Consider the following 13896-nt stretch of genomic DNA (forward strand, 5'->3'; position numbering starts at 1 on the left):
CTACGGCAGACCAACATGGCTACGATACCTACCTGTAACTAACCCCCCCCCCCCAAGTTACTTCCAACTGTCTCCCCACCCTGAAGGCAGGGAAACCATATTTTGCAAGCATTAGACTACCTGCCGTTCTCAATTTCCAAACTGAAAGGTTTGTAGTAAATGGTGTCTGGGAGATGCAGTCCCACCACAATCAAGCATTTTCATCTATAACTGATTTCAGCATACGATTAGGACTTTCAGTGAGACCTAGGAATTAAGAGTGCCTAACTTAACTGAACTGTGTTTGTTCTTCTTCAACTAAGAATATAGTACACCTACATGGCTGATTCTTTCTACAACTGATTGGTTTAAAATAAACCCTGAGTTTGTGAGAAACAAAGGCTTTGTTATGAGAAATCTGGGATGTATCCAGTCATAACAGAAGGTAGACTATGCAGGAAGGTATTTACATAATAAACTTGGAGGCCAGTATTTTTAGAGCAAAGGAAGAAGAGGAGGGGAAAAAGGAGTGTCTCCCTTTTCTTTGTAACAGGAATCCTACGAACTCTCCTTTATCCTGCCCCTTTCAGGTACATTAACATTTATCCCAAATAGATTTCTTCCCACTACCTAATCTTCATGCCTTCTTTTGTAGAGGTGGAGAGCTGAAGCCAATTTTTTTTTGGGGGGGGTGGAACAAACAAGTACCAGCTCCCCCTGACAACTCAAATCTCATTGGCTCCCCCTGTATAAGGACAGTTCAGAAACAAAGGGAGGTTACTAAATATAGATCTGGATAAATGTGGTAAACTCTACTATTTATTTATGGCACGACACCTCATTACATAATATTCACTGGGTGTCTTGTGTTAGTTAAAATATAATCAATTTAAATACAAAATAAAACAAAACCATAAAATCAAAAGTTACTTAAATCTAACAGATGAACTGAGTTTCACACATTAGGTATAAATAATCCCCTCACTATTTGAATGAAGCAAATGTTTTCATCTCCATTTAGATGAGCTGTGCCTTGAAAATTAACTGGGATGGGGTATTGCTCTGAAGCACCTATATGGTACATTCTGTTTGCCCCTGTGCTTTGTGGATGTAGCCTGCACTATGTGGAGGTTTGCCATGTGAATTATTTCAGGTTACAGCAAAGCAGGCTGAAGCTGATGGCCTGTGAATCAAATACTTACATCTTGTAGGAGCTTCTCAAGGTTTTCCTGCAACTCATAAAAGTACCGAGAAGTAATAAGTCCTTCACGTGATTTATCCAAGCAGTCTCTGGCCAATTCAATAACTTGATGGTGAATGAAACTTAGGACCCCATCTGCTAGCTGTAGCACGTTCTCTGGTGCGCTGGATGCAATAAACTCGGCCAGCCGTTCCTCCATCTGGGCTGTGGCCTAAACAATGTAGAAGAATAGTTACAGGCATTTTGCTACGAAAATATCTACATTTGAACTGAAGTAAACCAGGCATCCCCAAACTTCGGCCCTCCAGATGTTTTGGACTACAATTCCCATCATCCCTCACCACTGGTCCTATTAGCTAGGGATCATGGGAGTTGTAGGCCAAAACATCTGGAGGGCCGCAGTTTGGGGATGCCTGAAGTAAACATATCAAATCTAACAAATGGGTTTTCTTTGAATGTTTAGGAATTTGTCCTCCATCACCACCATTCCTAATTTGAATGCTTAAGTGTCATGACGTTGAAGCAATTTCTAGGTGAAAGGTGCACTAATTTAGAATGCACACAAATAAATTTAAAGTAAATTAGAACACCCTAGGTGTAAAACGGGATGCGGGTGGCGCTGTGGGTTAAACCACAGAGCCTAGGGCTTGCCGATCAGAAGGTCGGCGGTTAGAATCCCCGCGACGGGGTAAGCTCCCATTGCTCGGTCCCTAGTCCTGCCAACCTAGCAGTTCGGCAGCACGTCAAGTGCAAGTAGATAAATAGGTACCGCTACGGCGGGAAGGTAAACGGCGTTTCCGTGCACTGCTCTGGTTTCACCAGAAGCATCTAAGTCATGCTGGCCACATGACCCAGAAAAACTGTCTGTGGAAGCGGACAAACGTCGGCTCCCTCGATCTATAGAGTGAGATGAGCGCCACAACCCCAGAGTCGTTCACGACTGGACTTAATTGTCAGGGGTCCTTTTACCTTTACCTTACACATTAACCTAGATATGTGCGTTTTTCCATACACACAAAATAGTCTACAAAGCAACTGGCAGAGCGTGTTTTATAAGGAGTAAAATAATTTAACTACGTTTAAAACAGCAAAACAATGCTCCAGCCTATAAATAATTATGCAACAATGCACTTAACAGTCTCTACTGTGCCATATCTGTTCTTTCTTTCCAGTTCAACCATGGCACCAAAGATATGGCCCTTTCAGATGCAAGTCCATGATAGGAGCTTATATTTACCATTAAAACAAAACAAATGTTTTGCATCACAAGTCATTAAAACTTTAACAGTTTCCCCACATATATGAGGGCAAGATGACAGTGTTTTGCTAGATTTTTTACATAACATCTACTGTTTCGGTATAAGTGCAATCTAAGTTTGATTTCATTCAATCTTGATTACAAAAATGATGGGGTCTGTTTTTTAATTTTCATTTTAAACAAACAGGGCCATTTTTCTTAAGAATTGGAAGACTGCAGAATGGCAAAATGTCAGAAATCTGCTCTTAGTGCCTCAATAAATGGACTGAAAAATAAATTAATTAAAATGGTTCTTACCTTTGGAAACCTTTCTTTGTATACATGGTTCATCATTACTATTTCACTGTCAAAGGACACTGGAGAACGGCCAGGACTAGGGGGAAAGTTAAGAATGTTAAAATGTGGTTGAAATGGTAGGTAGTGTGATAGTGCCATATGTGCAAACTACAGTCACCACTACATTGATGTAATTACACATGAATGTGTGCACAAGCACATAAATGGTTAATGTATATCCTTTACCAAAGTTTCTTTCTTGCTACCTCGGGCAAATATAAACAACACTAATGCTGCTATTGCTGAAGAAAGAATATGCCCACCCCTTAGTTAAGTATAGGTTGGAATATTATTAGGATTTTCTTTTGCAATCTTAGTCATCTGAGTGAGGCCAACTATGCACAAACAAATGGTGTGTACTTGTGTGCATATTTACACTGAATAATCACAAACAGTAAAGACTCAATTATTTAACCAGCTAGAGAAAGGAATATTGGTTTCTGAGCTATTAGAAAACACAGTTGTGAAAATATGTACTATGAAGTGAATTTGAGTTACTTTGAGTTCATTGTATAAAAGGAAGATTAAAGTTTCTAAACTGAAAGTGAATTTACATGCTAGCAACATACTGGGTTAGACCACTGGTCCGCTTAGCTCAGTACTGGCAGCACTGACTGGCACTTCTGTCATGCCAGACTAAAGAAACCAGACATTGGCTTGTCATGCTGTCCAAACCCAGGCTTGCGGTTTGCTTTTCTTGACTATGGGCTATAAGATATGAATGAACAAACCTTCGTTATCATTCATGGTTTGTTCAGATGGGGAAGAACAAACCATGAGCTCAGGTCCTGATTTTCAGGACAGATTTCACATAACCTGTTTCCTCCTTAAATGAGGGTGGGGAAAGATTACTATTGAGGCATTTTACCCAATGTGATTAGAATTTACCAGTAGTTTTGCATTGTCTCCAAAAAATAGTGGAGACAGGAGTCTGCTGCAAGGCCAAATGTGTTCAGAAACCACTGAGCATGATGGATAGATAGATAGTTATTTATTTAATATACCACCTTTTCTATCCAAAGAGCTCAAGGTGGTGTAAATGGTTCTCCTCCTCCCCATTTCATCCTCACAACAACCCTGTGAGGTAGGATAGGCTAAGAGATGGTGACTGGCCCAAGGTCACCCAGTGAGCTTCATGGCTGAGTGGGGATTTGAACCCTAGTCTCGCAGGTCATAGTCCAACACTCTAACCATTACGCCACACTGGTTCTAAGATTAGAGATTAAAATATGTCATACTGGCATGTAAACCAGATGTTACAGCAACAAAATTATGTTGATCATCTTGAATATAATGTTTAGGAACCATACTATTGCTTGAAAGAATATATTTTAAATTCTTACAGGGTACACAAAGAACATGATTTCCTGTCCTTTCATCATCATAGAAGAGAAGCCAGCATATAATGCTATGACTCATTCTATCGTTAAGTAGCCTTTAAGGGAAAATGAGGTAATGCAGATAGAAATTACACTTCATGTCCTTGATTAACTATAGCAAATTAGAGCCACATTTTCCCTTTTTTGGTTTTATATTTATAATATGTCGCCTTTTCCAGTACTGCATAAATGTAAATAATAATTTAGTAAACTATAATGTTGACAAACACTCCATGTATAAAGCATAAAGACAAAGTAAGCATAATTTATAAGATTTCAGCTAATGATTACATCTATCACGGGGAAGGCAATTTTTTAAATAAAAAGTACACATACTAAACTTCCACCAGCTCTTCAGTTTATTCTCTGAGGGCAAGGTTGTGGGTTCGAGCCCCATGTTGGGCAAAAAGGCTCCTGCATTGGAGGGGGTTGGACAACATGACCCTCATGATCCGTTCCAACTCTACAATCCTATGATTCTTATTACTACCCTGGATTAGAAGCATAATTTATACAATAATTATCACTATCAGCTGTCTTTAGAAAAGGTTATAGGAGCAAAAATAGCTCACATTTTTTAAAAAAATACCAATAGATTAAATTTACAAAGATTTATGTTTAACATGTTTTAGTACTGATTTATCAATCAAATATAGCACTCTACCTACAGATTGGACAACAGTCATATGAACAGTGGAAGTGTTGAAGATGGACAACAGAGCCTCTTCTCCAAAACTTAGAACAGCTAAACATACTAGTAGCTATCCAGGCTAGCAATAAAACTGGCATTAGAAATAAAACTTGTCAAAGCAAATGACTACTTGATTGTAGAAAGAGTGTGATGAAGCATATTGCATGACTGGCTTTAGCCTGAGAAACTATGAAGAAGTGTCACATCTGTAAGGAGTGTCTGATCCTAAGGAGTGAGTGGTTCAGTGGCTTGGGGGACAGAAATTAAGATGCCGGGAGGAGCTAAGTAGGTTGTTGGAGAAGCGTCCCACCTCCGTGGCACTGGACAGCCTTAGCCTAACACCACCTACTATGGAACCACTTCTCCCTCTTAGTGATGAGCCTTCCCCTTCTGGAGTGGCAACTGAGAATAAGTCTGATGCTGAGCTGGTCTGGACTCCACCTCCACGGACACAGACACCAGCGCAGATGCAAGCAAACCTCACAGAGCCAACTCATTCAAAGGAATGTCCATTCTTGGGACTCTAGCTGTCTGATGCACTAATTGCTGTGGCTGCCCTGTTCTTCATTAGGAAGGTGCAGAGGGCATGTTACTTGTTGGATCAACATATTGGCTTGTGTTTATTACCTTATGTACTGAGCTCATTTGAGCATTAAAGCCTTTAAAATAACCACAGCTGCCAGTTAGAGCTTTTCCATCTGGCAGTGAGGGCCAAGACCATCATCATTGCACACAGGTTAACACAGGACATGCAGCACTAATCATCAGATTAGAAGAGTGGGAAAACAAGACATTTTCTTTACCCAGTACTGGGACATAAGGGAACTTTCAAGTGAAGGGTACTGCGTCCTAAAAATCATTAGTTTGTACCAGCAAAAACTTGCAAAATGGCAACTGAGAGGTTTCAAGATTCTAAAGTGGCTGTGCTGGGAAGCCATGCTGTGCTTGCTTTACACAAGGAGTTCCTTTAGCTCAGTGTTTCTCAACCAGTGTGCCTCCAGATGTTTTGGGACTACAACTCCCATCATCCCTAGCTAGCAAGACCAGTGGTCAGGAATGATGGGAGTTGTAGTCCCAAAACATCTGGAGGCACACTGGTTGAGAAACACTGTTTAGCTGTTTTGGTGCTGCTGCAGTGGAGTGGTTATTCTTGCAAGTGTGAAGCAGAAAACTAGGCAGGTGAACCATATTGCTCATGCCAGAAGTAGAGTGTGAAGCTCACCTGAGGCTGCGAGATCGGGGGCGCATTGCTGGAGAATGCCGCCCTTCCTCATCAGTGATGCTCTCTGTGCTGAAGTGCTTTGTCAAGAAATGGAGTTCATCTGGTGTTGGCTGATAAGGCAGTTGGTGCAGCTTCTCCTGAGATGAACATGATGACTAAGAACAAAGTATATCAGAAGAAGATGGACTTTATGTTAATTAGAATAAGAGGTTTAAGGATAGTGACTAGCTGCATGAATATATGTTTAAAGAGTATGGGTTGAAATTGGTAGAATGAAACTGCAATGAATAAATATGAGAAGAGATGAAAACCAGGAGGGAGGGATACGAGGAAGTCACCAAAACAAAGTGAAGTAAATAAGGGGTTGAGAATATATATATGTTTTTGTTGTTGTTGTTTTTTGCTGTTTTGTTGTTTTGTGTGTGTGTGTGTTGATGTTTTGTAATGTTGGTATTTGGTTGTGTGTATTTTAAAATTAATAAAAATTATTTTAAAAAAAGAACAAAGTATATACAAGGGAACACTTAATGTGAGGCACAAGACTTAACATAGATGAATACACTTCACAAGTTATTTTGTTTCAAGAGGAAGAAGAAAATGCTTATGAATCTTCAAGCTGTCATTAGTGAATTCCTTTAGTGAAGAACTATTCCTGCAAGAATTAACCATTTTTCTTCATGTGCTTCATCAAACCACTTGCTGCCAACCCCTGCACTGAACAACTGAATGTAACAAGATTTGTGTTTGTTCACCACCCTGAAATCATAATGGGATGAAGGGAGGCATAAAACTATAAATATTAAATTAACAGAAGTTTTCTATAAAAAGATGAGGCTATCCATAAGAAGTGGGGAATTACTAATTTGCAGTGCTCTTCTTTTGTGTGAGCATGCGATTTTTTAATGAGTAATATTTTCAAAATGTGCTCTTAGTAGGTTATTACTGTTTCGCTTAAGACAAATTACATAAAAACAAGGTTTGGTGATACAGGGTGGAAATGTGGGGTAGAGGGTGTGGCTGTATCTATGCTGTAACTGTCACAGGATTAATAGCTTTTAAGTAAAGGTGCAAGATGGCAGTACTTGCAATTAAAACATCTGTTAACTACTTTCAGCCTGAGGTACTAAGTGCCTCAGAAAACCCTGCATTATTGGAGGACTTAAAGACTTCAGAACAATGCTCTCAACTAACCAAACTCTTTACCAAACTCTTAAAGGACAAGTCTTCTTTTGTGTGAGCACCAAATCTGGAGGGACTCAGGACAGAGTACAGTGGCAAATTTAAGCACCCACTTTACATTTGGCAAGGGATACAGCAAATTAATAATAATAATAATAATAATAATAATAATGGCATCTCACTGGACTCCAGCGTCTTTTTTAGGAAAAACTTAACAAGCACTAATAAGTGCTGGCACTGTAATGCCTTGCATGCAACACTGTGTCACATGGTTAGGTTCAGTCCTAAGTCATGTTCTTTCAGAGGTCATCAGCTGCATAAATATGGTTTAGTACACCTCCTTGAGGTTTGTAGATGTTTAATCTTCCACTGAATTATGTACCAGTCCTCTGAAACCTGATAAGAGGGAAATTTATTTGAAAAACTCTTGAAGTCCCACTACAGAAGAGTTACAAAAACAGGGATTGTCAAATCGACAAGTTATAATGCATGTAGTAAAATAACAGGCAGAAATCACCATTAACTATAGGAAACAAGAAGAATTAGAAGTACTTTACTAATTAACTAACCATTGTGAAAATTTACTTACTGAAACTGTTGAACTGGGAGTGTTTGTTCCATATCCAGATGAAGGGAGGGAGGCCAGGGACCAACGACGCCCATCTGTCCTAGAAAGAGATGCAAAGCAACATTACTAAAACTTTGCACTAGTGTTTAAGCAACAGATCTCTTCTGCTTTAATAACCCATATGCCGTAGGTGATTAACAATGAGTTTGTTTATCCCACACAACCTCTTCATTTCTCTGTGAAATTGTTTCAAAGCTGGCATGAAGCTGTGACAGAAATGATTATGTAGCGGAGAATCCAGCTCACAAATGGCCAGTTGTTGACCTATGGTATAAATGTCACTACCCACACCCAAACAAACCCATGAAAAATTGTTTAGCGTTCCTCTCATTACCTGAACCCATTTTTGACATACAGTACTCAGTGCCATGTTATCATGGCATCCATGATAACATTCTGGATGCCATAAAAAATGGTTTAGGATTCTCAAAATTCACAACATTTCATTGACTTACAAAATCTGTGGTGAAAAAAATATGGCCAGTTCATCTACTGTTCTGACTCAAATTAATATTTTTGTAGACTCAGTATTTATTGAAAATAAAATCCCCATTCACCATTGGCAGATGTTGTATAAACAAACTGCTTTATAATCCGATTTAAATAAAGGTATGTTTTCACAATCTATATATAACTAAGGTGATTTTTTTTAAAGACAAATGGCTTTCTAAGGCAACATTACATAGTTATTCCACAGGATATCCAGGGCATTTATCATACTTTTCAGATAATCCACAAATTTAACAGATGTAATATGGAGGGTTTTTCTTTCTCTATTTTGCAATTTGATACTATAAACACCTACTTTGTGCCCTTGAATATCTGACTTGCGCAATCTAACTCCACTCAGGTCTTCATGCCATACTGATCCTTGCCCATTGACATTGTAGACAATAGTGACTGTGGTACTCGCATGAGCTGAACATTATGCAGGACTCTACAATCTGCAATGTGAGCACGGGGCTCTTCCCACTGGTACTGGGAAACAGTAGTTTTGTTGGTATGTATTCTGCTCTTCTATTTAGCACTACAGTGCCATGCAAAACCATGAGAGTCCTATACAGATACCCTGTTTCTCCGAAAATAAGACGTAGCCATAAAATAAGCCGTAGCTTATTTGAGGAAAAATAAATATAAGACGGTGTCTTATTTTCAGAGAAACAAGGTATACAATGTTGAATAAAGCTCTTTACACTTACCCTCAACACCATTTTAACAGGCAAGCCATAGGTTTGGTTTCGTGCCTTAGCTCCAACCTGATTATTGCTTTTTAATTTAATAATACAGTAAAAAAAAATTTAAATATATATACCCCACCCATCTGGCTGGGTTTAAAAATGAATAAACATGGAAAGCTAAAACAGATATCTACGTGCATATGCATTCAGTTCTTGAGGAAAAGAGTAAGAGTCAAATGTCACAAAATATGAACACAAATAGTTACATTTAAATGAGTGAGTGAAACACAGTTTTGTGATATTTAATGTGAAAGCTGTGACTGCTATCTTAGCTAGAAATAACAGGTCACTTTTTTTCCCTCTATAACACGCTGAGAGGGTTAGACCAGGGGTCCCCAGACTACGGCCTGCGGGCCAGATGCGGCCCAATTGGCCTCCCAATCCGGCCCGTGACGACCCCCGCCGCCCGCTGCCGCCACCCGCTCTTACGGCACGCAGCACGGCGGCGCTCTTCCAGGTCGGAAAAAAGCGCCAAAAATCGTTTGTGCGCATGCATATGGGCCTCTCCCGACCCAGAAGAGGTCATTTCCGGTGCACTTCCGGGTCGGGGAAGGCCCATACGCATGCGCACAAACGATTTCCGGCGCTTTTTCCGACCTGGAAGCACGCCACTGCGTCAGTAAGTGTGTGTGCGCATGCGCACGGGCGCGCACTCCCCCGCCCTCCAGCCCGCCGCGTGTCTGGCGTGGCGGGCACCGGCCCAAAGCCGGGTAAGTTTGGGGACCCCTGGGTTAGACCAACAGTGCCCTGAACAGATCTTTTGCAAAGCTTTAGAATTACCTTTAGTCTGCTTGATGTTTCAAAATAAAATCAGGTTTAATTTGAGAAAGGTGCAAGCATCTCATTCCACCTACCAGATTCAGGAAAACAACTGACATTTCTACCCCCGATATCTCTCTTACAATTAAAGAATGAAACAGCACAAGCATTTAATAAACAATGTCTTCATGCTTCATGCACAGGATCACAATGTTTTAAGCTGCAGTTACTGAATCCATGCTATAATTACAACCCCATTAAGGCAATTGTTTAAACAGAATGACATTCAAATGTCACTGGTATCTACATGTATATATGTCTATATATCTATATGTATTTAGATAGATATGTCTAGGATGACACTGTAAGATGCTGTTTAAAACAATAGCAGCATTTTATTTTGGAGGAAGGCTTTTTCATGTGTCAAATGCACTGCACACTGATTTACCAGAACAACCAATCAGGGCTTTAAAATGATTTAGAAAAAGTTGAGACATCAACTGCATGCCCATTCTCTCTGAATGGTGAACTGAAAAATAATTCAACTTCTACGAAACAGTTGGTTACTCTTAGAATATATAGTTTTCAAAGAAATCCTGAGGCCCTGTCTAAAACAAGTAGAAATACAGAGAGCTATCATAAGTTATAGGTTTAGCAACCTCAGGACAGTTTCTCCTTTGGCTGTCATATTGAAGGTGCTTATAACTGCTTCTGTTTTACAACTGCTTCATACAGCAGGCTGTTCCCATATGGGCCAGCTTACCACACAGACTGGTCTCCACGTTACCCCCCACCTCTGAAAAAAAGCATTCCTGGAAGTAATGTGAAGACACCTATGCAGTACAGCCAATACAGTGGTACCTCAGGTTAAGAACTTAATTCATTCCGGAGGCCCGTTCTTAACCTGAAACTGTTCTTAACCTGAGGTACCACTTTACCTAATGGGGCCTCCCGCTGCTGCTGCTGCCGCAAGATTTCTGTTCTCATTCTGAAGCAAAGTTCTTAACCCAAGGTACTACTTCCAGGTTAGCGGAGTCTGTAACCTGAAGTGCCTGTAACCCGAAGTACCACTGTATATTTAACAAAAGGAAATGTATGATTTAGCTCCTTGAGAAGGGAGCAGCTGCCACTCAGAAGTTTCAAGAAGCCTTCATACGGCAAATGCATCATTAAAAGTGCCTATTAACAGCTATTAAAGATTTATAACCTTTTTTCTGTCCCCAAAGTCCTCTCTAGCTTAGCACTGCTACGAGGCACAATGCTTCAGTTTAGGCACTACAAGGAAACACCCTTGTGTCTTGCATAGGACGCTACACAAATGCAATACACATTGTATTCTGGACTGATATTTAGATTATATCCTACTGAAATTCTCAGAGAACAAAAAGAGCTAGAAATAACTTTGCCATGCAGAAAGATGGATTTTGAAGTTCAAGTGAAACTGAGGGATTGTCAGATTAGTTATTTCATCATGTTCAGTTCTTTGAGAACAGAACAACATGTTGAATGTAAATAATTGAGCACTGGATAGTAAACAAAGATGTATGGACATGTTTTCTGCAGCTCCAGTCCAGAATGCTTATCTGGAAAATAAGAACATTATTGGATGCAGCATAAAAAGCTGCACACCACTAAAACAAATTGCTAAAGACAAGGGATTCTTTAAATCCTGGTCACTACCTATCTTTTAAAAATAAGTTTAAAGCTATTTTATACTATCATGCAGCAGAAATAGACCAACTTCACTAAGATTGCAGTTCTCAACAGAACTTACTTCTGAGAAGATATGTCTAGGATGACGCTTTAAGATAATGTTTGAAAAACACTTGCTGCTCATTTTAATTGACAAAGTTAGCACCAGAATGCCGAAATGGGGTTATAGCAACATAAAGCTCACTGGGACAGTAGCATGCAGAAGCATTCCATTTACATTCCACATAATATATATCTGATGTACAATTACCTGTCTGCCCTGTGTCCATGGCTATATAAAAAAATAGTACCAGTAATAAAAACGGGGGAAATTGTAAACATAATCTGCTTCTGAAAAAGTAATAAATTGTTGTTTTCATGCTTGCAAATCATCCTGGGAATTTGTATAGATGGAGTGCCATATTTGTTTATATTTGTAGATAAAAATGAAACTGCATATGTGAATGTGGCAAAATTCTGTAGTTTGAAAAACATAATCCTTTCATTTACATTGCCATAATTCTAATATCACTGAAGCACTCTATTTTGAGAATGGTTCATCATTGTTTATCGGGTTTTAAAAGCACTCAGTTTATTTATAGTAACAAAATAAACATTCACAAAATAAAACACTTGAGAATTATTACAAAACACAGCAAGCCAGAGTGGCAGTATCAAACATGACCTTATATGAAAGGAATTCTAGCAATAGACCAAACATATTTGCTTAGTGAAGCAGCACACTGGTTGTCAAAGCATTCTTTTTCTTTGGCAATCACTCATAGTCTAAGATTGTCTTCCATGAACACAGTCTTAACAGTGAGTCCATAAGTGACTGTGGAGGCCAATTCTGGATCCACACATCCTTCCACAGTGGGGACATAGGTTTCCGGGTAGGAATTGACCATGGTGAGGGTATCCCAAATGTGCCTTCCTCTTAGCATGTTTCTCCCTTTCATCCTGAGTTCAAGCATCTTCAAAGTCCATAACACCTTTGGTAAAGGCTGTTCTCCAATTGGAGCACTCGCAGGCCAGTGCTTCCCAGTTGTTGGTGTTTATATTACCTTTTTGTATATTTGCCTTCAGAGAGTCTTTAAACCTCTTTTGTTGACCACCAGCATTACACTTTCCATTTTTAAGTTCAGAATAGAGTAGTTGCTTCAGAAGACAATAATCAGGCATCTGAACAACATGACCAGTCCAATGAAGTTGATGCTGAAGAATCATTGCTTTGACAATGGTGATATTTGCTTCTTCCAGTCGCCTGTCTTCCCAAGTGATATGTAAAAAATTTCAGAGATACCATTGATGGAATCTTTCAAGGAGTTGGAGATGGCGTTTATAAGTGGTCCATGTTACACAAGCATACAGTAAGGTTGGTAGTACAATAGCTTTGTAAACACACATTTTGGTTTCCCTGCGAATGTCATGGTCCTCAAACACTCTGTGCTTCAATTGGGAGAAAGCTGCACTCACAGAGCTCAGGCAGTGCTGGATTTTGGCATCAATGTCGGCCCTTGTGGAGAGATAACTGCCCAGGTAGGAGAAGTGATCGACACTTTCCAACATTACACCATTCAGTTGGATTCGTGGCACTGCAGAGGGGTTATTTTGTGCTTGTTGGTGCAGCACTTTAGTTTTTTGGATGTAGAGTGATAGGCCAAGCTTTTCGTAAGCTTCTGCGAAGATATTTAGGATACTGAAGTTCTATGATGGAAGTTACAGTAACCTTACTCTTTCCTTTCAGCCTACTCAGATTAAAGAGCTTTCCATCTGTTCAATATATGACTTCTACCCCGGTGGGGAGTTTCCCTTTGACAATGTGTAGGATTATGGCAATGAAAATAAACACCTGACCCCACTGTGAATGGTTCACTTTGAGAGCCATTGTTATCTGTAATAGTTGCTGTCATATTATCATGGAGGAGCTGAAGGATGTTCACAAATTTATCAGGGCAGCCAATTTTCAGATGGACACTCCACAGGGCATTATGATTTACAGTGTCAAAGACCTTACAGTAAAACAGCTTATTCTACAGCAGCATTGAACTTTTTAGACACCCTGGAAAAGGAAGCCCGTGCATTCTGCCTTTCTGAAGAAGTGGACATGCACACGAAAGCTCATACCTATGACAAACTTAGTTGGTCTCTAAGGTGCTACTGGAAGGATTTTTTTATTTTGTTTTGACTGCATCAGACCAACATGACTACCTACCTGTAACTAGTGTCAAAGGCCTTAGTCAGGTCAATAAATGCCATATAAAGGGGTTGGGTTTTGCTCTCTGCATTTTTCTTGAAGCTGTTGAGCAATAAAGATCATGTCCCCTGACCTAA

The 13896-nt window shown here is 39.7% G+C and overlaps 1 protein-coding gene across 7 annotated transcripts in view; it reads right to left on the reverse strand.

The window, feature by feature from the left end:
- Positions 1-13896, reverse strand: part of MAST2 (microtubule associated serine/threonine kinase 2) — a 155937-nt gene that overhangs the window by 33283 nt on the left and 108758 nt on the right. For 4 of the 7 annotated variants that reach the window (XM_035133527.3, XM_035133525.3, XM_088673239.1 and 1 more), the window contains 5 exons: positions 11834-11854; positions 7835-7913; positions 6067-6221; positions 2736-2811; positions 1182-1391 (listed from right to left, as the gene is read on the reverse strand). In XM_035133527.3, coding sequence (XP_034989418.2) covers positions 1182-1391; positions 2736-2811; positions 6067-6221; positions 7835-7913; positions 11834-11854 — 541 coding nt within the window. The remainder of the gene's footprint in view (positions 1-1181; positions 1392-2735; positions 2812-6066; positions 6222-7834; positions 7914-11833; positions 11855-13896) is intronic. The other 3 variants (XM_035133526.3, XM_088673238.1, XM_088673237.1) reach the window with 1 other exon arrangement.

Source organism: Zootoca vivipara, chromosome 7 (assembly GCF_965207765.1).
Source record: "Zootoca vivipara chromosome 7, rZooViv2.hap1.1, whole genome shotgun sequence".
Taxonomy (NCBI): Eukaryota; Metazoa; Chordata; class Lepidosauria; order Squamata; family Lacertidae; genus Zootoca; species Zootoca vivipara.